Source organism: Actinia tenebrosa, unplaced genomic scaffold (genome assembly GCF_029948245.1).
Source record: "Actinia tenebrosa isolate PJP-AT-01 unplaced genomic scaffold, QUT_ActTen_1.0 PGA_scaffold5__44_contigs__length_20552954, whole genome shotgun sequence".
NCBI classification, from domain to species: domain Eukaryota; kingdom Metazoa; phylum Cnidaria; class Anthozoa; order Actiniaria; family Actiniidae; genus Actinia; species Actinia tenebrosa.
The window spans coordinates 4,779,799-4,807,084 of record NW_028292582.1 but is presented as its reverse complement, the minus strand read 5'-3'; the positions used below and the strand labels follow the sequence as shown (position 1 = coordinate 4,807,084).

Here is a 27,286-nt window from a genome sequence, read left to right as displayed (position 1 = left end):
TCCAGTTTTTGATTGTACATATACGTTTAAAGTATTAAATATAAAGTATAAAGGTTTCAATTAAACTAAACCTTCTTGCACTTCATCAAAGAAGAAAGGGGGACCATGGATCATGGACCATCAAGATTTGGCTAATGAGTAGGATCTGGGTACGAGAATGTTTGTTGTCAGTCCAGTCTCTCCCCAGTCCCTTCTCTCGACCAGAAAAGTAATACGAGACTCCGTCATTCCCTCTCTCCATTGACAGCTTCTCGTATCATAAAGTGGGTATTACGTTTGTCTGACTTTTAGTCTGACGTTTGACCGTCTGTTCAGTGCTTTCTTTATATTTGGTTTCATTTGACAGACTGCAATCTTAGACCTCTGGGAAAGTCTTCGCACGCAGCGCCGATCATCGAAGCAACAAACTACAAATGCCTCTTACTACAGAGGCATCCAAGACAGCCCAGGATAGGTATAGTGTCTATTGTCATGAAATTCGCTTCAATATAAATTATCTTGATTATCGTCACTCCAGACGACAAGAACTTAACCCTATTTAGTATACTCTCATTTCTAAGAAAATAAGCTATGTTTCTCCTATATATATGTTTTCTGGATAGCTTTGTTCTGTAGTACCCAATACTCTATATATTGTTATAAAAAATGCATGAGTTATATGACTAGCTAATGATTTCTTTATCAATGACAAAAAAAAGTAGTTCTAGGGACTGAGTCGGCTAAAGAGCTATGCGATGGAGCTAAGTTTTGTACAGGAAATTAGAATCACTGACAGAGTACATGGCACATAAAATATTTCCAAACTGTAGTGTTTTCTTTAGAATTTACAGTCCAACTTGAATGAAGAAACCTTGTCGATATACGCCTTTATTTATGGCAAAACATTTACTATTCAAATTCTGAGCAAGACCAAGAACCAGAGTACCTACAATACTAGACAGATGTAGGAAATATTAGGAGATAATTCGTAATTTGTAGACTATCAGTTTTCTCAGAGAAGGACTCGAAGATTTTCTCGTGGTTTCCTTCAGTTTTCATACACTCATGACTCCAATCAAAAAATGCCACGCGGATCAAAAATTCATTTTCTTCTTTCACTAACGCGATATCACTTTCAAATCGTATCAATATTTCAACATCAAGAACCTAAAATATCACGAACATTTAATTAATAGGATGAGCTTATATCATGCAATTTCAAAACTGACAAGACAGGAACATAATTGCAGTTGGAAAGAGCATGAAGATTGAGGAAAGTAAGCGGTTCAAAAATTGTAAAACATATTTTTCAAAAATCGAAATTTTGTATGAAAACCTTCTTTGTATATAGATGCGGCGTCCATCAAATGTTTTCTTAAAGTTTCTTATTTCTTTTATTTAAACTTCACGTTTTTAAGGATTTTAACATCGTTTTTTGAACTGGGTTTTACTAGTACTTTATAAATGCTTTAACAAATGCCAAAAAACAAAGTTCTATCTTTATGGTATCTATCTTGAGTGTCCATATTTTTTCTTCTGTGTTTGGTGTAGAAATCGTGATTTTATCAGCATAAATAGTCATAAGCTTGGTCACTGCTGAAATAAATAATCAGTTTGTCTTTACATTATCTTAAAGGAACTCCTTTACATTCTTACATTTAATGCAAGGATAACAAAATATAAAAGTTTTTAAGCCTCAATTAAAGTGAATTTATTGTTTAGTCAACACAGTTAGTTTTAGCATAATTAACTATGCCGAAGAAAGAATTACTATCGTGAAGGCATGATAAGTATTATCTTTTGTCGCAATCTTTGAGGAAATGAAAAAATACTTAAGAGGACAAAGATCCGAAAACAATGCCAAAGACGGCTTTTTATTTTTTAATTAATTAATTAATTAATTATTGCAAGCAGATAAGACCAGAAACTCATATATGAGGGGGGTTGATACGTATAACAGCAATACATTTCTTTCGTACCATGCTTTGGAATATTTCACTCTTTTTTGACAAATTTCTCTTCAGTAAATCAAATCCTCTTGCTTCAAAAATTACCAAAACTAACTAAATTGATATCCCAAATGTTTGATTGAAACTAAGATATAGTAAATTTCTTTGAAAGTCAGGAAGTTCAGCGAAATGTTTGACTATATATAGCTTAAAATTCCAAATGTGGTATCAAAACTCCTTATTTGCATGTCTGAACTTGTTATGAATTTCTAATAAGACCTACGCTGCCCGCTTATAAACACCTTTAGGAATAAATAAGTCATTTGTTTTATTCACTGTAAAGAGTTCTGACAAATAAACAGGACATCGGGGGCGACTGATTAGTAATCTTCACCGATTGTATAACTTCCTCTTAGATTCAGAATTCACTGAAGAGATAGTGAAAGGAAACCTGTGAATCTTTCATTTCGGCACAAGTCAACTTACCAGTTACGAACCAAATAGTTTTTTTTCCTGAGGATTTTAGGGACACAGGCAATTGATACAAGTGAGAATCGAACCAGGTACTAATATAAATGTAGTAACCTATAAATTACTCTTCATTGAGAGACCACGGAAATTTTTTTTTTTTAAGATTAAAATTAATTTCAATTACAATTTTAATTCTAATTTTAAAATTATTTTTTATTAATTTAGGGACTATGAAAAAATTATCATTATTAATATATATTTTTTGTATGATAATCCCTGTAAATGGGAATATTGCACTGATGTCACTAAAGGCACTGGATTTCCTTAACTTTAGCCCCAAATTCCGTTAATAGATTTTCTTTACGATATTTATAAATGGATTGATTTTATACTTTTGGAAATACAGGTTAACACAGATATCAGGTAAAGCGGAAATTGTTGCCTCCAGGGCCCGGATGTACGAAGCGAGTAGATAGCGCTATCCGATGAATAACTCTAATATTGGATAACAGCATCGGCTATCTAATGGATAAAGATTATTCATCGGAAACTATCCACACTTATTACTTCCGGGCCCAGTTTCGATTGTGCCAAAACACACTCCTGTCCTCTCTCCCTTAGTCATGACCAGCTAAGTACGCTGAGTCATCCGTTAGGGATTTAAATATCTTGAAATTGCCCTATTTCACTATGACGTCACATCAAAACAATATTGTTTAAGCGCAAAGGATCATGATCGTCGAACGGGGTCAAATCAACGCAAATTCACCGAAAATTGTTCTAAAACCCGTATCAATCCACGAAGAAAAGTAGAATAGCCAGCAAACGCTCAGAATATTTTTTAGCACATATTACAAATATTATATCTGAAAACCAGGCCATTTTAGATTAAACTGTTTCGCTAAGAGCAAATTTTGTTGAATTTTCTATTGGATTTGGCGATTCCATCCCCCACATAAACAAGTAGTGACGTCATAGTGAAATAGGGCAATTGCAGTCAGGATTCATATTTAATAATATTTTTTACTTTTTTTTCCCCATAGTTAATGTTAATTATGTTAATTATGTTTTTTTGTCCTGATCAAGAATCTTCTTCAGTATAGCGATGTTTAAACGCACTCAAGAATTTTAAATAGCTAGCGCGCTGTTAGATGCCACTTGTGAAACTGAGTTAATGCCGTCTTTTTTTGATCTGTCATCTTTCATTCTGTACCAAGCTTCATGAAATATAATATATCAAGCTTCCAGAAATATATAGAAAACTAGTGAGATCAAACAGCGCGCGCTATATAGTTAAATTAAATGAGGATCTAACAGTAACTAACAGGTGCTAAAGTGGAATTTAACAAAGTTGAGCTGTCAGTTGATTACTGACAGCGCCCAGTTACCAATATTAAAATTCTAGATATCAAACGTTCAACTGTCATTTGCCAATATCGGATAATGTCATCTGAAAAGCAGCTGTTAACTAAATCATTTTTCTGCTCCGGCGCCGTTTTGTCGATCATTCTTTACAAATCATTCGTTCAGTTGTGAGCTCATGAATACTTTCTACAAAGAACACCCACCTAGGCTCTAAGTTTTTTTAACAGATTACTTTTGTGGTATTCTTGTTTTTGTCCTTTTGGGTATGGTAATGGTGAGTACCTAGTCCAAAAGTAAATTTTATATTTCACCGTAAATTTTTTCTTTGATTTTTTGTTTGTTGAAGCGTTAATAGGACATGAGTGCAGTGGAGAATAGTGGGTCACCTCCCAATTCCCCTGCCTGTGAGCCTGATATTTTCTCTGCTCTTCAGTATCTTTTATCTTATATCTTATATCCAGCTGTCTCATTCTAGACATCCATGGTTCCGATCCACCTTAGTTCACAAGTCACACAAGCTCAACAAATTATCTAGAATATTTCAGAATTTAAAACTCTGATAGCGGAAAATTGATTATAAATTGTTTCAATAGTTTACTATCCTGCGAAAAGAATAGAAAATTTCCTCTTAATCCTGCAATGCTTAATCAATGCTTTTTCCATAGTTTTCATTATTATCATCACCATTCTTACACGTGTTTTTATTGATCAGATGCCAAAGTAAGTTCATTCGTTCTCACTAAACTAGACCATTTATCCCTTATCCCTAGAACTCGATTTTGTCTGTTGTTCTTTATCCCCAAAAAGGTATCTAGTCTGTTATCATTTATCCTTAGGAATTAGACGTTAGGACTTAGTAAATATCCGAACAATCAGAAAGTATTACTTTGGCAACGTGTTTTATGAAAGGCATTGCACATTTAAACATAACTACTTAAGACATTTGTTCAATAAACTACCAAGATAAGCCCCATGAAACATAGAAATTATTTATTTAATGGAATGATTACAAATTGTTTGAAAAATTGATATGTGGTTTTATGTCTAATTCTCGCTTCTTTGAGACTGATGAATTAATTGATTCGTGACAAGGAAAACATATGTATTCACTTAAGGTGACTGCCTACTTTTGGAAATTGATTTAAACTGTTTTTAAAACTTCGATTTTCCGAATTGAAATTTGATGCTGATTCCAAATCTGGAAAGAAAAATAGGGTGTCCCGAGCTCCTTTTTGAGATAATCAGCATTTAATGGAAGCCTACGCACGAGCTTTTGGAGTAAAAATTGCGCCACCGGAAGTGATTAGAAAAAAATTAAGATTCATAAGATAATAGTTATTTGCAGACTCTATGATTGCACGAATGAAGGGTAATCAATCATTCTACAATAATACATGGATATTTTCGACAAAAATACAAAAAAATACATTGATTTGTCATATTTTGTAGTTTCGGTGCTCTTAAAAAATCTCATAAAGTCGAACAAAAATCCCTACAAAGATCTATTTTTTCGTGTGTTACTGATTTAAACTTTTTCTAAAATGTTGATATAACCTAGATTTTTAGGAGTTTTTTCGAATGATTTATTAAAAAATAGGGAGTCCCGTGCAAAATTTGAGGGTTTTGCCCTGTTGAAGCTCAAAACGCGTATGGTTCTTCAATAAAATCTTGTAGATTTTTCAGCGGTTTTTGAGCGCGCGCTCATCGTGGGCTCAATTCGAACGTTCAAAAGTAGGCAGCCACCTTAATGGAATGATTACAAATTGTTTGAAAAATTGATATGTGGTTTTATGTCTAATTCTCGCTTCTTTGAAACTGATAAATTAATTGATTCGTGACAAGAAAAACATACACTTATTTCAATAAAGTTAGTCACCTGAAAAGCTACGAAGCTGAGACCGCCAAGGATTATGGGTAGATACATTCTACATTTTCAACCGCTTGATAACTGTTGATGGACTTGAGATCTTCTACCAGTTACGAGTTCACCTCCTTTGAGCATCCTCATCTGCTGCAGTTTTTGTCAAAAGCTTTACTTGTTGAATATGAAATATTTCCAATGATCCTCAGCGATCACAGCTTTCTAAATAGGTTTTTGTTGACTAACTTTATTGAAATTAGTATATGTAGTCGTTTTAATGATAAAACAGGACATTTCAGTTAAAATATAAATCTAATAACTAAACATCACGTTCATGAGTAGACAAAACCCCTTTTGAGCCTGAGCTCCTTCCAATTCTGCTCCATATCCTGTATGTAAACCCAAAAAAAACTTGAGCATCGAAAAAACTACGAAATAGCGCAATAATCCAGGTTTTGAGCGAAAAGCTAATCGTCAACGATCTTCGCTTTTATAATTAATTGATTGCCAAATCTACTCGGTTTCATTAATCTCTCTGTACTCGTCTTTGTCAGTTCGTCTGTCACGTCAGTTTACAATAAGTAAAGGTTTAATAACAACCCAGGAACGATTGAAGAGTCTATGGTAAGATAATTAATGGCGGGGATATTTGAGCTATTATAGATGATTTTTATGCTATGTAAATATAAAGATACCGCCTGGAGCTTGGATTTTTAACACGCGAACATAATTTACATGATTTAAATCCTATTGAATATTTTAGCTTATCTTGTGTCTCGTCGGCGATTAGGTTTCGAAAAATAGTTTTTCAGCGTTAACTAAAATACGAAAAGCAAACTAGAAATGCTGGAATTGTTAATCAAAAATTGAATAGGTAAAGGTGAATCGAAGATGAACGAAAATCTAAAACCGGTGAAAAATTAACTTGTAAACAAGATAAAATAATAATAATAAATAATAATAATAATATGATTGAAAAAGACATCGATCGAAGAAGCAAAGACTGGAAACAAGAAAACAATATTTTTTTTACAAGTAGGCAAACATAAAAATAGTTTTAAGAAGCTTAACAAAACGAACGAACGAACGAACAAACAAACGAACAGATAAACAAACAAACAAACAAACAAACAAGCAAGCAAACAGACAAACAAACAAACAAGCAAACAAACAAACGAACAAACAAGCAAACAAATAAACAAACAAACAAGCAAACAAACAAACAAGCAAACAAACAAACAAGCAAACAAACAAACAAACAAACAAGCAAACAAACAAACAAATCAGTGATACCAACTAAATCAACAACAACAAAAAAGAAAGACAAACGAATGCCAAAAACTTTCTTGAAGAAAATAATATATACAGGCCGCTCTACTACACAAGTATGAAAACCGCATTAATGAAAAAATAACATGAAGATTCCTGCTGCTATTAAAATGAAATTCAAAACGGCTCATGAATACGTGTCAAAATGACAGAACGCCACTTACATTTTCAATACGGAAATAGAATTGAACGTTTAAATTACGTATGATAAAGAGAACTGAACCACCTGCTAGCATTACTCATACGCTCTGAAAAGTCTCTTTCAAGGTCGCTGGCAACTACGTATTTGAGGTAGCTCTATTGATAAGCTTGAGAATCTTTTAAACATCTCACTTTTTTCTAATTATGTTTTTATGGTTTTGGCTATCATTTTTAGATTCAAAACATGTTAATTGAACAAACATATATGATCCTTATCGAGAGTAAATATTGTATTTTCTAATATAAATTATGAGGGAAACGATATAGAGAGTTTTAGATTTACGTTCACGGCAAACGTGAAACGTCAGTTTACCAGTGAAAAATGATTTTAAATAGCTGAGAAAGAATCGCAAAAAAGTTAAAGTAGTGGAAAGACAAAACAATATTTGTGTGTAGTGAGAAATTTGGCAAAAGGTCAAGTAAAATACAGGAAAAAGATGAAAACGTGGTCACATTTGCCGTTTGCGGGAAGAAAAAAAATCGATCTAAAACTCTCTAATATTTCATGCGAAGAACATGTGAGCGCCGATAACATGTTTTAGGTAAGTTTACCTTACGTGAGACTAGAAGTACAGGAGATAGAAAATTTAACTTGTTTACTTATTTTTTTAAACTGCGGTCGCTATTGCTACCTTACATAGAGTGCATACCGTATATACATGAAAAAAGTCGTAAGAAATTGCACAAATTTGCAAACATTAGTAAGTTCAGTAGACCTCGGTAGACCTACAGAACTTTACACTAATTTGTACAACTTTGTGAGTCAACATTTTCACGGATAAATGATATGGACTCTACAAGCAATCTATTTATTTTTGAACTAAATTCTGTGAAATTTTCAGTATCCCGTTGCGAGCTAGACAAAACCTTCCCTTCGAATTACCTTCGAAGTCTCTAATTATTACAACCTACTCCAAGGGGAGCAAAAAACATCGATTATTTACAGCCTTAATTGCATAATATTAACGACTGAAAGATATATGATATGGACTCTAATAGCAATCTGTTTATTTTTGAACTAAATTCTGCGAAATTTTCAGGACCCCGTTGCGAGCTAGACAAAACCTTCCCTTCGAATTACCTTCGAAGCCTCTAATGATTACAACATTCTCAAAGGGGAGCAACAAAAAATAGAATAATATCTTCGAATGTAAGAAATATGTATAGGAAATACCACCGTTGGAGAAGAATTAATGAAAAATACCAAGGGCAAAAACGTAGCACGAGTGGTATTTAACACCTTTCATCAAATGCAAGTAGCATTTTTCATTAATTTTTCGAGAACCAAGGTGGTACTAACATCTACATAGAGTACGCGTTTTCTGAAGTAAAAAAATAATAGCAAATTGCGAGTAACGCAAGTACAAATCGCGTAACTTGCATTTCAAACAACAACACACGGTAAAAAGTTCCAGATTGTGTGCAATTAATTAATTAATTAATTGCACGGAATAAGAAAAAAATAACGGTTCATCAACCAATCAGAAGCAGGTATTTTATGTAGATGTGGTATTGAAAGGGAAATAAAAGCTTAAAAGATGGGAAATTTAGTTTCTTTCTTTTAGAATTGTTCTCGTTTGTTTTCTTTTTACAGACAAAGATACAGCGGTTGGAAGCAGCAACCATTACAGTCAGTTATGCTCGTGTTTATATGAAACTCACTTCGCTTGCGACGACGTCTAATTCGCTGAAAAAAACTTCTGAATGGAGTAATTTCTAAAAACATCTTTATTTCTAACTGAAAACTATATATTCATAAATATCTCAAAGTTCATCATGAACCAAACAACTTTGTCTCCACCAGCCTTCAATTTATCCCAGCCAAGTCTGACAATAAAAAACAGCGAAGGGCAGATAGTCAAAGGTTTTGAAGTCCTAGCCTATGTCATAATATTGGTGGTAGCTTTCATAGGCAACAGCTTTCTAATCATGGCTTACAGACGTAACGTTAGTGGACAGATGAGATCCATCTACAACCTTCTTGTAGCGAGTATAGCAGCCAGTGATCTACTGCTTGCTGTTTGGAGCATCCCTGAGAGGATAACAAGAGTTCTGACTGACGATGCATGGCTTGTAGATGGAGTACTCGGTGAGTAGACTTTTCAATAACTTTTCATGTCTTAACATGCTTGAGTTTTGAGGTCATTTAGTCGTAAATGATCTTTTAGTTCATTAAAGTGCTCATTCAGACTGAATATTGTCGTCTCACTTGTTTTTCTAGATTCTTGAGGGTTTTTTTTATTATTATTTTATTTATTTTTTTTTTATCAAGACAAGCTGCATGTTGGAAATATATAACTTTCAAGATTGCATTTTAGTTTTAACAAGTAACGAAACGTCGAGTAAAGTCATGTATACTTTATTCTCTGCTCGTATCGGAAAGTCTAGCTACCTAGACTACCTAGACTAGATCCGAGACAAACATATATAAAAATTGTATTCAACACCTTTTTATGCACTCTTCGTGTACTATTTTTTGTTTGTTGATAATTTTGAATTTGGTGCCATTTTTTGCTCAAACATCCGCGATAAATAATACAGATAGCTATGACAAACATTTTTAGCCTCTTCGATTAATTTCGCAAAGCTATTAGCGGGCGTGAGGATGCTTAGCAAAATTAGCAATGGCTGAACCGTATGCCAGACAGGTTCCAAGCATGAAATAGTTTCGTTTGCACTTATACTTCAATGCTCCTAAGACGGGAAAAAGTATGGTAAGAGGAAGAAGTGTTTATCCAAGAGCGAAAAAAAAGATTCAATAATTGGCAAGTCTAAAAAATATTGAACAGCTATTATACGAAGGAAAAAAAAAAATCCCTAGGAACAAAATTATATTTAGATAATCTATTTCCTCAAAGATATTTTAAATTTTATGGCATAACTGCTCATAATGATAAGAATAGACTTTAATAGATTAAAATTTATCCTCAAGGGAATTACACGTAGGTACGTATAAAAGAATAGCAAACATTGCGGGGTAAAAAGCAAAATCGGGTTATACTGTGTGATTAGAAAGGGCTTAAAGTGAACACACTTAACTAAAACCCTTTAGGCAGTTGGGCGAAAAGGGTTTTGTGCATGCAAGCAAGCACCAGAAGTGCTATGTTTCTTACTGTGTAGTCGTAGTCATTATTCCAATGGTACATAGTATTTGAGGCCTAAAAGGTCAAGAGGTTCTCATTACCTGAATTTAAAATTAACACTTTATGACAAGAAATAAAGGAAAGTGTAGACTGGAAGAAATGCAAACGAGGGGTTGATAAGTAAATGATGATGGAGAGGAAAACGGTCGGAGCATTACAAAGGAGAAAGAGAATTAATTGCCCAAGAAATGAAAGGAAAATAGGAAAAGCGCTAGGAGAATGAATGAGAGAAAACGAAAATGAAGGGTGAGAAAAAAGAGAAAGAAGGAGAAGGCTTTGAAAAAAAGAAAAATGAAGGGAAAGAAAGGAAAAAAAGGGTGCAAGAATGGTGAGAAAAAAACAATAATAGAAGAAAAAAGAAAAGAAAGGAAGGAAGGAAGGAAGGAAAGAAGGAAGGAAGAAAGGAAGGAAGGAAGGAAGAAAGAAGGAAGGAAGAAAGGAAGGAAGGAAGGAAGGAAGAAGGAAGGAAGGAAGAAGGAAGGAAGGAAGAAGGAAGGAAGGAAGGAAGGAAGGAAGGAAGGATGAGTTAGAACAACAAAAGATAAAGAACGAAAAAAGTAATATAATGGGAGAGAATAAATGAAATGAAATGAAATGAGGCAATTAAAATGAAAAGCTTTACATTCGCTTTCTTAAATTTTAATAGACGGAGAGTTTACACTTGACATTTTAAATATTCATTCAAGACCAACAAAAATGACTCGAAAGAGCACGTCAGTTAACGTTAGTAAAAGTGTAAATGCGTGAAAATGAGGAATCAAGTTCAAATACACAAAGTGTGCATACAAATCTTTGTTTCCAACAGAATGCGGGCGCAAGGGATGATTTTAAACTATGCACTACAAAACTCGAAGTATTCATAGTTCGAATGTCCTCCTCACTGTAACATGACTTTTTGAGTAATGATATTTGTGTTGGCCTTGAATTTTAATTATTTTAATATCAAAATATCTAAAAAGTCACGCTAGACTTGAAAACATTCTAATATTTCTTATCTGCTGTCAGACTGCTTGCTTCTATTTTTAGAGTTAAAGTTAGAGATAAACTCGATTCAGTCATCGCCTAAGGAAATCGTTGGTTTCTCTTTTATATCAAAGACTTATCATTAATTTTGGTTTTTAATAAAGCCACAGCTGTTTTGAAAAAAAACTAGCTAAAAATAGATTTCCTGCCCAATATAATACTAAAACTGTCCCAAAAAAAAATCGTTAAACAAAAAAAAAAAAAAACAAAAATACAAAAAAAAAAAAAAATCGCAAACAACAACAGCCAAAAAGGAAGACGAACGATAGAACAAATTAATGCATGTGTGAATAAATAAATACTAATTAAAAAGAATTCGCCGGTACCAAGGGGACTGGAACCGAGTTTCTCAAATTTAATTCAATTCTAAAGCCTTCCCCTTCACAAGAAAAAAGAGATGAAAATAGAATAAACTAACAAAAACCACGGCCCACAAAAACCTCAATTAAAATGGCGGCTATATATATGACGTCCTGACCGATAGTTGTCAAAACCAGAAACACATTATGCGCAAAATGATCACATACGAGTAGAGTTTATTAGGTTTCTCCCTTGATCCAAGGGTTCCCCGTTTTTTCTACCTCCGCAAAAAACATAACACGCTAAAATACAATTCTATCTGTGAGTGCAACTTTTTCATGTTTTCTAAAGCGCTTCCAGCAAAGATTCCTAGATTCAAGAAAGCGCTTTACGTGTGAAATCCTATATTATCCTCGCTCCCAAATGAATTAGAAACTTGTGACTTTGATCAACCCAGAGATCGTTTTAGAGTATATATGAAATTTGAATGTTAAAGGGTAAATCAAATAGTAGATAAATAGATAAACCTGTATTTCATCAACTGTATTTATTCACAGGTATAGCTTTGTGCAAGGTCGTCAATTTTGTCGAAAAGGTTTCCATCACCGTTTCCTTCCTTCATCTCGGCGCCCTGGCTATCGATCGCTTCCTCGCTGTATTCTACCCATGCAAGTCAATGGTCTCTATCAGATCTTCTAAGATTACTGTAGCCATAATATGGGGCTTCTCTATCTGTTACTGGGGACCGATTCTCTACTTCGGGGGTCTCGGAGTAAAAGATGGACAAACGGTGTGTGCCGTCAGAGAGTTCACTCCCTACTGGGAATATTGGTACGTGTTGTTTCTTGTTCTTCTGTTCGCTACACTCGTGCTTATACTGGTGTTGTACTTGCTTGTGGCCTTCAAGCTGTGGCTCCGTAAGCTGCCTGGACACCAGATGTCTTCTATACTGAAAGGAGTGGATCGTTCCAAGAGGCGTATGGCACGGATGATTTCAATTATCGTTGCAGCTTTTTATATTTGCTTCTTACCCTACGGCATTGGCTGGATCTCGTGCTCGTATTTGGTCGTAAAACCCAAAGCAATATGCAACCCTGTTTACAAGTTTGTCAGTATTCTGGTCCTGCACTCCAACTGTTCCATCAATCCAATCATTTGCTTTTTGTTTAACTTACAGTATCGCTTGGAGTGGAAAATCTCATTGCAGGATCCACTCGGATTACACGTGAATTCAATGAGGAAAATTTACAGTCGGCGCAAGAGCTCAACGACAACAGATTTCATGATGGCTGTTGGTCAGAATAATTCTAAATGATTAAACAAAACACTGCCCATTGATAAAGTTGCCCTAAAATCGTATGAACACACATTAGTACACTTTCAACTACAGACTTTCTAGCTGACGAAATGCTTTATGGACAAGAAAAATATTTAGTTGACTGCATATGAAAGGTCTGTCCGTAATATAGGAGTTTCCAAAATGCAACATAAAGAAGGGACAAGAGAGAGAGATTCAGGTGCCCGTATACGAGGGATACCTGGCCGTAATACAGAGGTGTCCAAAAGGCATCACAGACAAGAAAGAGGATTAGGTGCCCGTATATGAGGGATACCTGGCCGTAATACAGAGGTGTCCAAAAGGCATCACAGACAAGAGAAAGGTCCAGATGACCTTATATGAGAGGTTTTTATATGAGAGGTGGTCAATAGAAAAACTTCACTAAACTTAAATTTGGGATGTAAAGCCGCCACTGGCCTTGTTTCTTTAAAATTGTTTTGTCTAAGTAAGGGATGTTAAAGAACCTGTTACACCGTATGTAGGAGTAAAGAATTTATGTAAGAGTAAAGAATCATTAATAACCAGTCTGGTCTTTTAGGAATCGATATTTGATATGGATCCTTGTTATAGTGGCATGGAACAATAGATGTTGCCATGTTTACTCTCGCTTTCAAGCGCTTCATGAGGAGTTGACCCAGACATCAACAAAGGAGGGGTTTCACAGCAACCATAGGCCTTCTTTGAGTTCGATAAACAGGATGCAGTGTAGCTTCGGCACAAACAACACTCACATAAGGCAAGATGAACAAAAGATGCCTGTACCGAAGCTACTGTAGACCACAATGCACCATAATCGCTATCTCAGAAAATATCTATGACGTACGACAGGTAAAATCAATTACCCTTGTTTTTGCATGAAAAAACAATTTAATTTCTAGAAGGAAATAATCCTACCAGCTTGCTCTCAAGCATCACTGCCGTGAAATCCCTTTTTTTCCCCTAAGAAACATGGTCCGATGTGAAAAATGACTATACTCATCACTCAATTCATGGTTCCTCTCCCCTTAGTTACCGTTGCTATGTCCAAAGTCTCAATAAATTAGGTAGAATGCTTCGGAATTTAAAACTCTGATCGCGGAAAATTCCTTGTAATTTGCTTTTACTGTTTACTGTCCTTTGGAAATTAAAGAAAATTGCCTCAAAATCCTTGTAGTCACTCTTTTACAGATGCTAAGTAATTGTTTGTGGGACAAGATTTTAATTCAAATGGGGAAACTGCTGCAACGATGATTGGTTCCCTATTGTCTGAGGGGAAACCTTGAAAATAAGTGCCTTGATATCCCATTAGTGTAATCTATTGCATAACTAGTAAATTTTTGTTCTAAACGATGAATGTACTGTATGGAAACAAAGGCGCAATGGACCAAATCCACTTGGGCATAATGTTTTGCCCATTTCAGACCACGTGTCATCATTTCAGACCACGTGTCATCATGAGTCATTTCCATAAGAATGAAGATTCTTTGTTTGAGTTGTATCTATATTCATGTGTCTTCGCATGCGGAATCATTAAAAAAGAAATGATACTCTAGGGAATGACACGGATTAGTAGATTAGGTCTATTATAAGTAGCCCCTACAGTCCTCTACTCATAAAATTCATAAAATCATGAAATGTCATTAGTGGGAAGTACAAAAATGCACCCACGGAGTACTTATCAAAAGTGATGTGACAAGTGTTATAAAAGTGTTTGTGTTCTATAGAATGTTCTATATATTATAAAGGTCACTGAATCATGGACATGCACACCCTTTAGAAATTTTTACTGATGAAGTGTCGCTAGGTCTGTGGTTAAAAGATGTCCGAATTTCATAGAAATGTCCGTATTCTAGAGATGTCCGTATTTCAAACGAGTCTGATGAGTTTAAGAGGATTCCATGTTAAAAAAAACAATAAATATAAAAACCTGGTTCGCTTGAAAATAAAATCAGCAGGAAAATGTTTATTATCCAACAAAAATAGCATTGGTCGAGCGGAAAAGGTCGTAAAATCTCGCCCAGATGGATAGTTTTAAGTATTGATAGTATCTACTTGTCAAATGGTAAGAAAAAGAACCAATTAGATGATATCTACTTGGGTGATAAACTTTCTAGCAGAACGTTTCCAGATTGATTTTTTCAATTGCCTCGTAAAAAATAACTTACTTAACTGTCGTTCAGATGAATTAAAAACAACAACAACAACAACAACAACAACAACAACAACAAAAAAACCAGCACAAATTGAAGTTATGGCAGTGGTATTCCTGACAATGAAAGCTAACAAAAAAACATCAATGTACTTAAGGCCCATTATATCAAAGCCAAGAAATATGTTATCTACGAGTAAAAACACTTTAAAACAAGTGTGGCGGAGTGTTTGAGCACTGGCCTCTCACCTCCGGAATCTCGGCTCCTCGGATTCCTGATCACGGCCTCCCATGAAGTGGAGTTTGTATTGATGGTTTTCAGTCACTCCCAAGAGAATTAAATAACACGACGGCCATGTTGGAGGGTATAACAAAAGAATTCATTGACAATTCTTTTGTTAAAGTCCTCCAACATCTAATGGTCGACGTGAAAACCATCAATAGTAGCCTGCGTAGCCAGGCGTTCCTTGTGGGTTTTGCCCCCCCCCCCCCCAAAACACAAGGAACGCCTGGCTACGCAGGCTATTAATAGGTTTCTCCCTTGATTCGAGGTTTTTTCTCTTGTTCTCTGGTTTTCCTCACTCCACAAAACCTAACCTAATTCCAATTTGATCTGTGGGTTAGCCATTTGACTTTGATCAGCCCAGAGGTTGTTTCAGGGTTCAATCTGTGAGTTAGGCGTACCCTGACTTAGATCAGCCCAGAGGTTGTTTCAGGTATCAATAAAATAGGTGTTTGTATAAAGCGACCGCTTATCTATAAATTATGATATCACTGAACATTCTGGCATATTATGAATATCTTAAGGGTCAGGAAGTCACCAACACGACAGGTGTAAGCATGACTTCGAAATCGTATTAATATAAACTGATGTTGTAAAACCTTTTTTAGCCAATCAGAAATAATGAATTTTAAGTGGCGCCTAATTATGTTTTATGCTCCGAAATAAACTACAGTCGCCTGAGAAAAGTGGTTGTGGGAAAATAAGTTAGATAAAAAAATTGAAGCAATACGAGAAATATATATCCTGATTACAGCGTCAGTTTTCATGAACCTTTCTTTCTCTCTCTTTTGCTAACGCTCTAGGATGCCAAAAATGATGACAAATTTGTCCATTTTCTCTGCACAAGCATCGAATTTTTCGGCTTCATCGTCACCATCGCTCAACAATGAAAGACCGATCCACAAAGCTTTCAAGACGTTAGCTTATGTCATAATCTTAGTAGTAGCTGTTATAGGCAACAGCTTTCTAATCATGGCTTACAGACGTAATGTTAGTGGACAGATGAGATCCATCTACAACCTTCTTGTAGCGAGTATAGCAGCCAGTGATCTACTACTTGCTGTTTGGAGCATCCCTGAGAGGATAACAAGAGTTCTGACTGACGATGCTTGGAAAATATATGGTGTATTAGGTGAGTAGGTTCGGTGTTCACATTATTAGCAAGTTGTGTAAGAGTAGAGCCACAATGGCATATTTTTTTTCAGTAATTGAACTATCGACTCTCAGTGTTGAACTATTTGAGGTTCAAAACGACAACATCAGGACTCTCCCTATACCATTCAAATTCCCTTTTTCTTTATTCATTTTTAAGCAAAACTATCATCTATCTGACTCTTTCCTTATTACTCGTCCATAAGGAATACTGATAGTCCTTAATGACCTTATAAGCCAATCTTAAAACAATGATGAGTCTTTACAGAACAGTGATAATAGATGTAAATTGCCCATTTCAAACCACGTGATGTTTATATGATGTTCTCTGAACTAGACTTGATTTTTCATCGATTTGACTTGACTTGGTGTATATGTGAGCAAATTGCCTTAAAACCGGTACCAAAACAGGAGAGCATCACTAAAATTAAGAAATTTCTCTTGAAAATTAGACGGTTGTTTCGATTGTGTCAAAGCCTTTTCTGTTTAACGGGGCTTGAAAATTTTCTTCTATTCGCATGAATTTCACAAACGCGTGTAACAATTCCCGCCATTTTTGTTGGTAGACGAGCGTGCTTCTTCTCGCAACCTTTGAATGGTTATGATAAAAACCGCTATCTATTTTACCACAGGCTCATCCGGCTTTGCTTCCGGTGCTCGTGTTACTTGATCATTAATGGTTCGGCACCAACCGTTAAGGAATAGAATGGAATAGAATAGAATAAAAAACCGCCTACCATTATGAAACAAACATCATACCTAATAAAGATTGTTCCTTAATATATTTTTAAAAATTTTCATTTTTTTCAATAATTCCCCCGAAGACTGGGGGTCATACGATAAAAAAGGTCTTCTAAAAAGGTCGTGATATTTTCCCCAGAAGGCAGGAAGACCAGACCACGATCTTTTATAAAAATGAAATATTAAAACCTCCCTTCCTCTTCAACCGCCCCAAAAAAAGTACCTTCTAAAATCAATAAAAGCTGTCTTGTTATCTTTTAGTATCAATAGACACTTCACTAGTCATATTACTATCGATGGAAAAAGCGTTTTTTGCTGTGCAAACACGTCTGAAATAAATCCTGCTCTCCAATTGGTTTGCTACTATTGGTTTAACTATTAATGGTAGCTAATCAGTAGTAGAGGAAAAAACGTCGGCTCTGTGTGTCATAACAATGACAGTTTGTCTCGCCGCACTTCTTTAAAACCAGCGACTAGTTTTTTTAGACTAGCAATTGACTTCTTGTTTTCGGTCTGTTTGCCCGTTAACCAGTCCTTTAATATCGATGGGTAATGGATTATGCCGCTGGATATTTGGTGTTTTAGCGATTAAAAAACCCGTAATGGGCTAGATGATATTACTATTCCTTTTTTCTTTCCCGCAAATGTGACCACTTTTTTATCGTTTCAATTCACCTTTCCACGAAACGTCTCTCACAAGTATACTTTCTAGTTATTTATGTCCACTTCATGGGAGGATTTGTGCGATTCTTTTTTCACTAATTCTGACGTTTTTGATTTGTTTCGTTTGTCAACTGACATTTCACATATGCCTTAAACGAGATGCTTAAGAGTGGTTGTCAGCAAAAATCAGACATTTTGGCAAATCCGCGGCAAGGGTCGAAAATTTGATTTTGCTAATATTTTAAACTTAGGTTGGCCTTAGTGTAAGTAAAACCACTGTGTAGTTTGTTTGGTAAAATAGCGCTTAGTTTTCGAGAAAATCGAAGAAAAGAGTTTTGGACTAAATTCGCTAATTTTCGGCCGATAATTTACATCAACTTTAACAGCTTATCGCGACCAAACAAAGCAACCTAGCACTGTAATAAGACTAAATAGTAGTTAATTGGTATCTTAAGAAACAATTGGTAGAGTGTTAGTAATTTTGGTGAAATTTTTCGATTTTTACTTAATTTATTTTTGGAGCACATATAAAACTCCTCTTAAAATGGGGTCAAAATAATCAGATTTTTTTTCATGTGCGACGAAAAATTTTTACCAAAAAGACAACCTGAATTAAAGTTGAAATAATGATTTCCACGAATCATGCAAAATTTTCTTGGGGAAATTATTTTGCGCGTTGCACCACAGCCTGTAAGTTGTAAGAAACTCACGGATTTTATCTGTCGGCGAGTTCAATCAATTTACATTTTGTTTACTAATGTAAACGAATTCATGTTGACTTTCTAAGAAATAAAAAAAAAAGAAACGATTTTAAAGAAAAAATAAAAGCTCTTGGACTTATTCTGAAAGAAGTTGAAACAGTAAACTCAAACTATGAATTAAATTTGCTCAAAATTCACTCGACTAACCCAAAATAGTATTGCACGTCTCTGGCCTTAAAATGATAACATGATTATTTTTATCAAAACATACAAAATATTTGCTACAACCTGCCAGATTCCATAAAATAGTTGATTAAAGTTTAAATTTTAAGAATTCTTGCTATGATATATTTTTTACTATGATTTTGGGTTTATATAACAAGACACCCTCCAAAATAACAACAAAAGAAAGTTTTAAAAACGTCATGGTTCCGGTCGGCACCAATTAACGTTGCACGCATGAAATTGACAAGTAATTGTTGTCCAATCATGCTTATGTTTTTTAAATGCAACATAATTCCTTTAGTTGGTTACTGCGTTGCTTTTAAGTACACTGAATAGAATGGAGATTTGCTGTTCATTTAAAACGATTGTTGGAGGAACCTGTGGATTCGACAGAAAAGATCGAAAGCAAGACACCACAGTTATACCTTTACAAGCATGTAAAAAAGAAATCAATGCGCATAGATCCGCATTTCAGTTTACGGGCATCGAGAATGAGATAGATCTAATTCTTAGCCGAGCAGCCATATTTACTTCGCCGGAAGATATCCATAGTTGGACTGTTTGTCCCCTGCATCGATCCAAACTTGGGCTAGGATGGGCTAGAGGTAATAACGCCAGGTGTAGAGTACCCCCTGCTCTCTCTAATCACAGTGAAATCAAGGGAAAGTGGCCAAAGTGCGATAGGGGTATTAGTAAGGACGATTCGCAGCTGATATTAAAGAAGACTGGCATTTTCCTGCAAGTTGGATCAGGTAAGAAATATGTAATGAATATTTAATTTCTGTTAATTGATTGTATCTGAATGTTTGATATGCTTTTTTTTTTGTCAGGTATCTGTTCATCTTGTCGTAAGACGTTGAAGACATTTGGGCCAATTACTCCAAATAAAGCAGAAAGTCTTCTCGATCAGATGAGTGCATTAACACTTGTAAGTTAGAACTAGTAGTTCACTACTGAGGTTTTCCATATTCTGTGAACTCAGACATTTCATTGGCTTGTTGTGAAATTGGTTTTTCACTGCCGCCAGTCAAGAACAAAGAAGGTACGGACTGATTATTTTTGATTGATGGCAGCGAAAAACTAAATTTGAGTGTGCTGCTCACTACCGAGTTACTGTGCGATGCAATCGATTATTTAATGAATTCAACGAATATGAGAAACTTTTTATTTACATTTTTGGCGGGAAATGGCGCACCTGCGGCATTTGTATGTACTGCGCTAATAATGTTGTTTAATACTAAATAAATAAATGAAAAGAAGAAAAAAGCAAATAGTTGTTTTATTTCCACTAAATACTTACTACTACTATGTACTTTCTATTTCCAGAATAGTGATAATGAGGATGAGAAAGTAAAGTTTTGCCCACAATTTACCACCCCAACGTTTCAAGCATCAGCGGGTGTTGTTACGGAAACCCCTATGAGCCTATATCAACCTGACGAGACATCTTTTGCTTCCACCATCTCAGAAGATGAATCTACCACTCTAACCACACCGAGGGAAAAACTGAATGCATTTCTCATTTCAAGGGATGTAAGTCCGATCAGATACGCTCTTTCAGCGCCAATGGAACAGCTTTCAGACCGTACAAAACGTTTCCACATGCGTAAAGCTCGCCAAGTTGTTACTAATTGCCTGGAAGAAATCGCGCCTGGCCAGTCGACCGCTCTGCTTGAAGGCTTAACATGTGACAAGTTCGATAAAGATGAAAAAAAAGATATTTCTCTGTTGGATGCTTTGGCAGAATGCTATAGAAATACCAGTCACTGGAGCACCCGAAGGCAGATTTTGTCTATTATGGCTGATAAGGTTACCTTTAAGGAACTTCAGAAATGGATACCAGACTTGACCAGATACCGTTTCAACATCGCTAAACATCATCTATTGCTACATGGTAGGGGCTCTGTACTCCCTCCTTTAAAAAACACAAGAGTTTGTGTTGAGCCAGAAAAAATTGACCACTTTGTTACCTTTATATCAAGTTCTCATGTCATACAGGACTTGCCATTCGGAGAAAAAACATTAAAACTTTCTACTGACAGAGATATAAAAATCCCAAATGTTGTACGAAATCTTATCCCAGAGCAATGTATTCAACAGTACGAAAGATATTGCAAGGAGATGAATTTCCAACCGATGAGCCGCAGCACATTGCGCAGAGTTCTTAACGTCTGCTCTGCTTCAGTCCGTAAATCCTTACAAGGACTTGATTATATCTCAGCCATGGGCGGAAAAGCCTTCGATGACTTGGAGAAAGTCGTTGATAAGCTTGGAGATTGCTATGAAAGGGGTTTGACGTGGGCCAAACAAAGAAACCAAAAACTCAAAGATGCCAAACGCTACTTAAAGGGTGACTATAAGGTAAGAACAGGTGGAAGGTATATGCATGATCAATTCCATGAACATGCGAATCTCACCTTGTTATAATTGAAATATAATAAGTCTTTCCAAAACAGGAAATAAAGTACGCTAGGGCATGTTTTGATAAACTACCAAACTGTTGAGTGGCATCGTTAGTTCATGTAAGAATACAGCAGGACTAATTGTTGTTTTTTGTTCATTCATTTTTCCAGATTCATATTTCTAGTCATTCTGAAGTTGCCGATCACTGTAGGGCATATGCTCTTAGTCTTTCAAACGATTACAATTATACTGCCGTCTGTGATCATGAACACAGTGCGAAATGTGACAGATGCCGCTTATTTCCCGATGTTTTGACTGAAATTCGCGCAGCTTTGGATGAAGTACATTGCTCTTCCGAGGAAAAAGAAGCTATGGAGTACGTAACTACACAGGCAGCCCAATACATTGAGTCTTGGAAAGCACATATTTTAAGATCAATCAATCAGGACGCTGCACGACACGACATTTTAGAAGAGTTGGATTCTCATTGCGCCTTTATTGTGTTAGACTGGGCGATGAAATTCGTACCTCGTAAATACCGTGAAAGCCAGAGAGACTGGTTCGGGAAACGGGGACTTCCGTGGCACATAACGGTATTAACCAGGAAGAAGGATGATGGTGAGGTATAAATGCTTACTTTTGTACATGTGTTCAAATCCTGCAGCCAGGATAGTACTACTGTTGTGGCAATCATTGACGATGTCTTAAGGCAGCTCCCATCGATTGCACCCGAGATAAATACCGTATATCTGCGACAGGACAATGCAGGGTGTTATCACTCTGCATTAACTCTGCTGTCTTTACCAATGATAGCGAAAGCAACTGGGATCAAAATCCGACGTATCGATTTTTCAGATCCTCAAGGGGGAAAAGGGGCGTGTGACCGCAAGGCAGCCCATCTCAAAAATCACATGAATAAATATTTGAACTCCGGGAAAGATATCGAGAATCCAAAGCAAATGAAGGCAGCGATCGAGTCCTTTGGAGGCATCCCTGGAGTGAAAGTAATAGTGTGTGATTTACAAGCTAGCCCTGAGGGCGTGGCTGGGAAATGGTAGGGTGTGAGCCATATTAACAACATAGAGTATAAACGCGAGTCCATGACAGTGTGGATGGCTTACGATACTGGTCCAGGAAAAGTCTTGTCTTTGAGTAATTTTTGTCTGCCCTCATCCTTACCAAAGCTAATCCATAACAAAGATACCACGGACCAGAATCAAATATCGTTCACTACAGTGAAAGCAAGGGTACAACCAAAGAAATCTCTTCTAAAACGTGATGCTGAAAATGACGAAACTGAAAGTGACGACGAAACTGAGAGTAAAGAAAACAGTGATCAAAGACCCGACACTTCCAGCAAATTGTTTTTTTTGTCCCGAACAAGGCTGCACTAAGTCATTCCAGAGGTACTCTTCCCTAGAAAAACATTTGGATTGTGAAAACCATAAATACGCATTAGAACATGAAACACTTTATGACAAGGCAATGAAATTATGTGCAACAAAACTTGAAAAAGGAACCAGTAAAAACCCGGAATCAACAAAAAGTAACAAATTGCCACAGCTTGATATTGGTCCTGAGCTTCATATGGGCTGGGCCTTAAGATCATCTGCTAAGAAAAAACGGTTTTCTGATACACAGAAAAAGTACCTAGTTGATGTGTTCGATGCCGGGGAGCAAACAGGTCAAAAAGCCGATCCAGCTGATGTATCGAGAGAGATGAGATCGGCCAGACACATCGACGGTTCACGTCTTTTTAACAAGAGCGACTTTCTAACATCACAGCAGATCGCTAGCTTTTTCTCGCGCTTAGCGAAAAAGAGGAGGACAACAGCAGCCGAAGATGAATATAATGATGATGATGACGGTGCTGATGATGATAATGATGACGATGACAAGGACAATGATGACGATGACAAGGACAATGACGATATAAATAACAACGATTTCGAAAAGCAAAAGCAAAAAGAAATCCAAGAATTGACGAAAATCTTGATGGGCACGATAGGCTTGAAACATCCAATAATGTTCGAAAAGCATAATATTTGTGAATTAACTACTCAAAGGAAACTTTCGAAATTCTCTGTTCACATGTTACGAGAAATCTGTACTTCCCTTGAACTTGATACATCTGACATCAAGGTAAAGCGCAAAAAGCCTTACATGGATTTACTGGAAAAACTGGTTATCAGTTGCACTTGCTGAACAAAATAATAATGGTATTGGACATCAAAAGGTAAATAAAGTAAAATTGCGTTAGGATTCTATTGCGTAATTACTTGTCAATTTCATGCGTGCAACGTTAATTGGTGCCGACCGGAACCATGACGTTTTTAAAACTTTCTTTTGTTGTTATTTTGGAGGGTGTCTTGTTATATAAACCCAAAATCATAGTAAAAAATATATCATAGCAAGAATTCTTAAAATTTAAACTTTAATCAACTATTTTATGGAATCTGGCAGGTTGTAGCAAATATTTTGTATGTTTTGATAAAAATAATCATGTTATCATTTTAAGGCCAGAGACGTGCAATACTATTTTGGGTTAGTCGAGTGAATTTTGAGCAAATTTAATTCATAGTTTGAGTTTACTGTTTCAACTTCTTTCAGAATAAGTCCAAGAGCTTTTATTTTTTCTTTAAAATCGTTTCTTTTTTTTTTATTTCTTAGAAAGTCAACATGAATTCGTTTACATTAGTAAACAAAATGTAAATTGATTGAACTCGCCGACAGATAAAATCCGTGAGTTTCTTACAACTTACAGGCTGTGGTGCAACGCGCAAAATAATTTCCCCAAGAAAATTTTGCATGATTCGTGGAAATCATTATTTCAACTTTAATTCAGGTTGTCTTTTTGGTAAAAATTTTTCGTCGCACATGAAAAAAAATCTGATTATTTTGACCCCATTTTAAGAGGAGTTTTATATGTGCTCCAAAAATAAATTAAGTAAAAATCGAAAAATTTCACCAAAATTACTAACACTCTACCAATTGTTTCTTAAGATACCAATTAACTACTATTTAGTCTTATTACAGTGCTAGGTTGCTTTGTTTGGTCGCGATAAGCTGTTAAAGTTGATGTAAATTATCGGCCGAAAATTAGCGAATTTAGTCCAAAACTCTTTTCTTCGATTTTCTCGAAAACTAAGCGCTATTTTACCAAACAAACTACACAGTGGTTTTACTTACACTAAGGCCTACCTAAGTTTAAAATATTAGCAAAATCAAATTTTTCACCCTTGCCGCCCGATGTTTGATTTTTGCTGACATGCTCTCTTAAATTCTCTGTAGCACCAGAAGCAAGCTAATATGTGTAGTCAGTATCGAGAGGGAATTTAGAAAAGTTTGAAACCAATACACTAGGTCTTTGGTCTGTCTGTCTGTCTGTCTGTCTGTCTGTCTTCATAGGAAGATGCATTGATCACCCAATGGTATAGTTGCTTTTTGGTTCTCTGTGCTTGAGAGCGGTTTTTTTTCGGGTTGTCCGGGTGTCCTCTCGGAAAAATGTACTTATAAATTCAAATTTGATCTGGCGTCGAACGCTTTAGCCAGGCATGTCTGGCGCGAGTGACTAAGCAAACACCTCTCTTCGTGATCGAAGTAAAATAAATCCGGCATTTACATACCCCATCTGCAGAAGTCCTTGGTGTTAGCCCTACGTGCCACACAGGCATAAAGGATGATGATGATACCCCATCTGGGTCATCCGGTTATACGATATACATCAACTAAGCGAGGCTCTCTATGTCCACAGGTATAGCTTTGTGCAAGGTTGTCAATTTCGTCGAAAAGGTTTCCATCACCGTTTCCTTCCTTCATCTCGGCGCCTTGGCTATCGATCGCTTCCTCGCTGTCTTCTACCCATGCAAGTCAATGGTCTCTATCAGATCTTCTAAGATTACTGTAGCCATAATATGGGGCTTCTCTATCTGTTACTGGGGACCGATTCTCTACTTCGGGGGTCTCGGAGTAAAAGATGGACAAACGGTGTGTGCCGTCAGAGAGTTCACTCCCTACTGGGAATATTGGTACGTGTTGTTTCTTGTTCTTCTGTTCGCTACACTCGTGCTTATACTGGTGTTGTACTTGCTTGTGGCCTTCAAGCTGTGGCTCCGTAAGCTGCCTGGACACCAGATGTCTTCTATACTGAAAGGAGTGGATCGTTCCAAGAGGCGTATGGCACGGATGATTTCAATTATCGTTGCAGCTTTTTATATTTGCTTTTTACCTTACTGGATCGGGTGGATCTCTTGTTCGTATCTCGTAACACAACTGAAAACAACCTGCAACCCTACTTATGAGTTTATCAGTATTCTGTTACTGCACTCCAACTGTTCCATCAATCCAATCATCTGTCTCTTGTTCAACTTACAGTATCGCTTGGAGTTGAAGATCTCTTTGCAGGATCCTCTTGGTCTACGCGTTAAAGCGATGAGGATTAGTTATCGAAGGCGCAAGACGTCCGAACCATTGTCACGATAATACGTGATGGACCTTAAACAATAGACCTCTTCGGCTCTGACGTAATGTTTTCCCATTTCAGACCACATGTCATTCCCTAGAAGACAGGGTTGTTAGCCCTGTGCCCAACCTCCTAGCCTGGAGGACCGGTAGGCTACCACAAGTAGCCCAGTATAATAGACCTCTTCGGCTTGGAGTAATGTTTTCCCATTTCAGACCACGTGTCATTCCCTTGAGGACAAGATTCTTTGTTTGAAATGATATTCTAGTTCAGTTCTTTTTTTTTCTTTTGAACTGAACTAGAATATCATTTCAAACAAAGAATCTTATTCTCAAGGGAATGACACGTGGTCAGAAATGGGAAAACATTACCCCAAGCCGAGGAGGTCTATTATACTGGGCCACTTGTGGTAGCCTACCGGTCCTCAAGGCTAAGGGATTGGGCACAGGGCTAACAACCCTGTCTTGTAAATAAAAGTGTTACGCAAACAGTAGCAAAGGAATCATCCTTTGTTGTTGACCTTCATGACAGCAGGCATAATGAGCAGTTAGGAAGTAAGTACTTGTGGAAGCACAGGAATCCCAGTAATAGAACGCTAATGATGAGTTTAAAAACCTTGAAACCAACACAATGAGATCACAGGCTTCAGATGATTCCACAGGGAAGCACAAAAGTTCTTGCCTCTTCTCAAATATTTCAATTATGTATGAACATTGCGCGCGTAATCCGCGGGATAAAGGCAAAGTAAAGATATATAACAGATGTAGCTGCTCAACTAATCGTTGCGCACCTTCCTCCTCTCTTTATCTGAACTCCGTTTCAAAAGTACGTAAGGCTTAAGTTACGTACATGGATAGGGGATGAGATAAAACAAGCCCGGGAGGCTGACCGATGAATAATACAACAGACCTCTCGCATGCTGCGCACTTGTGAAATTTGAATGAAAATTTGTGTCTATGCACTTAAGTGACCTCTAGTTAATCTTAACTAATCTTAAGGGCCCGTAAACAACAACAACAACAACAACAAACGACACAACACATACAAATATAAAAACCCAACAACAATAACAACAAAAAAGAAAACCCAACAAACAAAACACATACAAATGTAGAGACGAGAGCAAAACAACAACAACAACACAATAAAGGGAGCCAACAAACTCTACTCACATGTGATGCCAAGCCCTTGAATCAAACCTCAGACCCTAGATGTGAAAGTCAAATACAGCTACACACCAATTGATTCTTAAATAACGATTTTCTGTACGATTTTCAATTTTTTATATCTAGCTAGACAAAAAGTGGTCTGAGCCCAATTATCTACTGATCAGCTACCGCACGTAATTGACTAATAATCTGGAGCCGTTGCGGGTCAATACAATTCAATTCAATAACTTCATTAATTATACAGCTTGTCATTAATCCCATATACTGTCGGTAACTGTCCAATTATTTTCTTAATTGGACAGGTCTTGTTGATATGGGATTAATTAGGCAGCTATATAATTAATAGGTAATGGGATTTCATGCTCCCCAATCAAGAAATAATTGGACTCGAAAAATTCC

At 36.3% G+C, this 27,286-nt stretch overlaps 3 protein-coding genes across 9 annotated transcripts; all 3 read left to right on the top strand.

Moving 5' to 3' along the window:
* The first annotated feature begins 223 nt into the window (after positions 1 to 223).
* Positions 224 to 14,104, top strand: LOC116286271 (RYamide receptor-like). 7 transcript variants are annotated; one of them, XM_031692726.2, is made up of 4 exons: positions 224 to 263; positions 347 to 454; positions 8,750 to 9,244; positions 12,179 to 14,104. In XM_031692726.2, exons 3-4 carry the CDS (start codon positions 8,932 to 8,934, stop codon positions 12,934 to 12,936), a joined length of 1,071 nt encoding a protein of 356 aa, XP_031548586.1. In that variant the 5' UTR covers positions 224 to 263; positions 347 to 454; positions 8,750 to 8,931; the 3' UTR covers positions 12,937 to 14,104. The 7 variants fall into 7 exon arrangements, with proteins under 7 accessions (XP_031548586.1, XP_031548585.1, XP_031548588.1 ...); XM_031692725.2 differs by having other exon boundaries at positions 240 to 454; XM_031692728.2 differs by lacking the exons at positions 224 to 263; positions 347 to 454 and adding an exon at positions 1,143 to 1,256.
* A 1,983-nt stretch (positions 14,105 to 16,087) lies between these two features.
* LOC116306035 (substance-P receptor-like) lies at positions 16,088 to 25,738 on the top strand. The gene is made up of 2 exons (XM_089037406.1): positions 16,088 to 16,503; positions 25,011 to 25,738. Exons 1-2 carry the CDS (start codon positions 16,176 to 16,178, stop codon positions 25,736 to 25,738), a joined length of 1,056 nt encoding a protein of 351 aa, XP_088893532.1. The 5' UTR covers positions 16,088 to 16,175.
* On the top strand, positions 19,074 to 22,303 carry LOC148906362 (uncharacterized). Its single transcript, XM_089037404.1, has 4 exons — positions 19,074 to 19,605; positions 19,684 to 19,781; positions 20,180 to 21,214; positions 21,427 to 22,303. Exons 1-4 carry the CDS (start codon positions 19,191 to 19,193, stop codon positions 21,883 to 21,885), a joined length of 2,007 nt encoding a protein of 668 aa, XP_088893530.1. The 5' UTR covers positions 19,074 to 19,190; the 3' UTR covers positions 21,886 to 22,303.
* Positions 25,739 to 27,286: the final 1,548 nt, after the last annotated feature.

What these genes read in the sequence shown, in the direction of transcription:
- LOC148906362 (XM_089037404.1), top strand. Translation starts at nt 19,191, where the DNA reads ATGGAGATTTGCTGTTCATTTAAAACGATTGTTGGAGGAACCTGTGGA. An exon ending in TTTCCTGCAAGTTGGATCAG is followed by an intron (nt 19,606 to 19,683) that starts GTAAGAAATATG and finishes TTTTTTTGTCAG; the next exon opens with GTATCTGTTCATCTTGTCGT. An exon ending in AGATGAGTGCATTAACACTT is followed by an intron (nt 19,782 to 20,179) that starts GTAAGTTAGAAC and finishes TTCTATTTCCAG; the next exon opens with AATAGTGATAATGAGGATGA.
- LOC116306035 (XM_089037406.1), top strand. Translation starts at nt 16,176, where the DNA reads ATGCCAAAAATGATGACAAATTTGTCCATTTTCTCTGCACAAGCATCG. An exon ending in GAAAATATATGGTGTATTAG is followed by an intron (nt 16,504 to 25,010) that starts GTGAGTAGGTTC and finishes CTATGTCCACAG; the next exon opens with GTATAGCTTTGTGCAAGGTT.
- LOC116286271 (XM_031692726.2), top strand. Translation starts at nt 8,932, where the DNA reads ATGAACCAAACAACTTTGTCTCCACCAGCCTTCAATTTATCCCAGCCA. An exon ending in GCTTGTAGATGGAGTACTCG is followed by an intron (nt 9,245 to 12,178) that starts GTGAGTAGACTT and finishes ATTTATTCACAG; the next exon opens with GTATAGCTTTGTGCAAGGTC.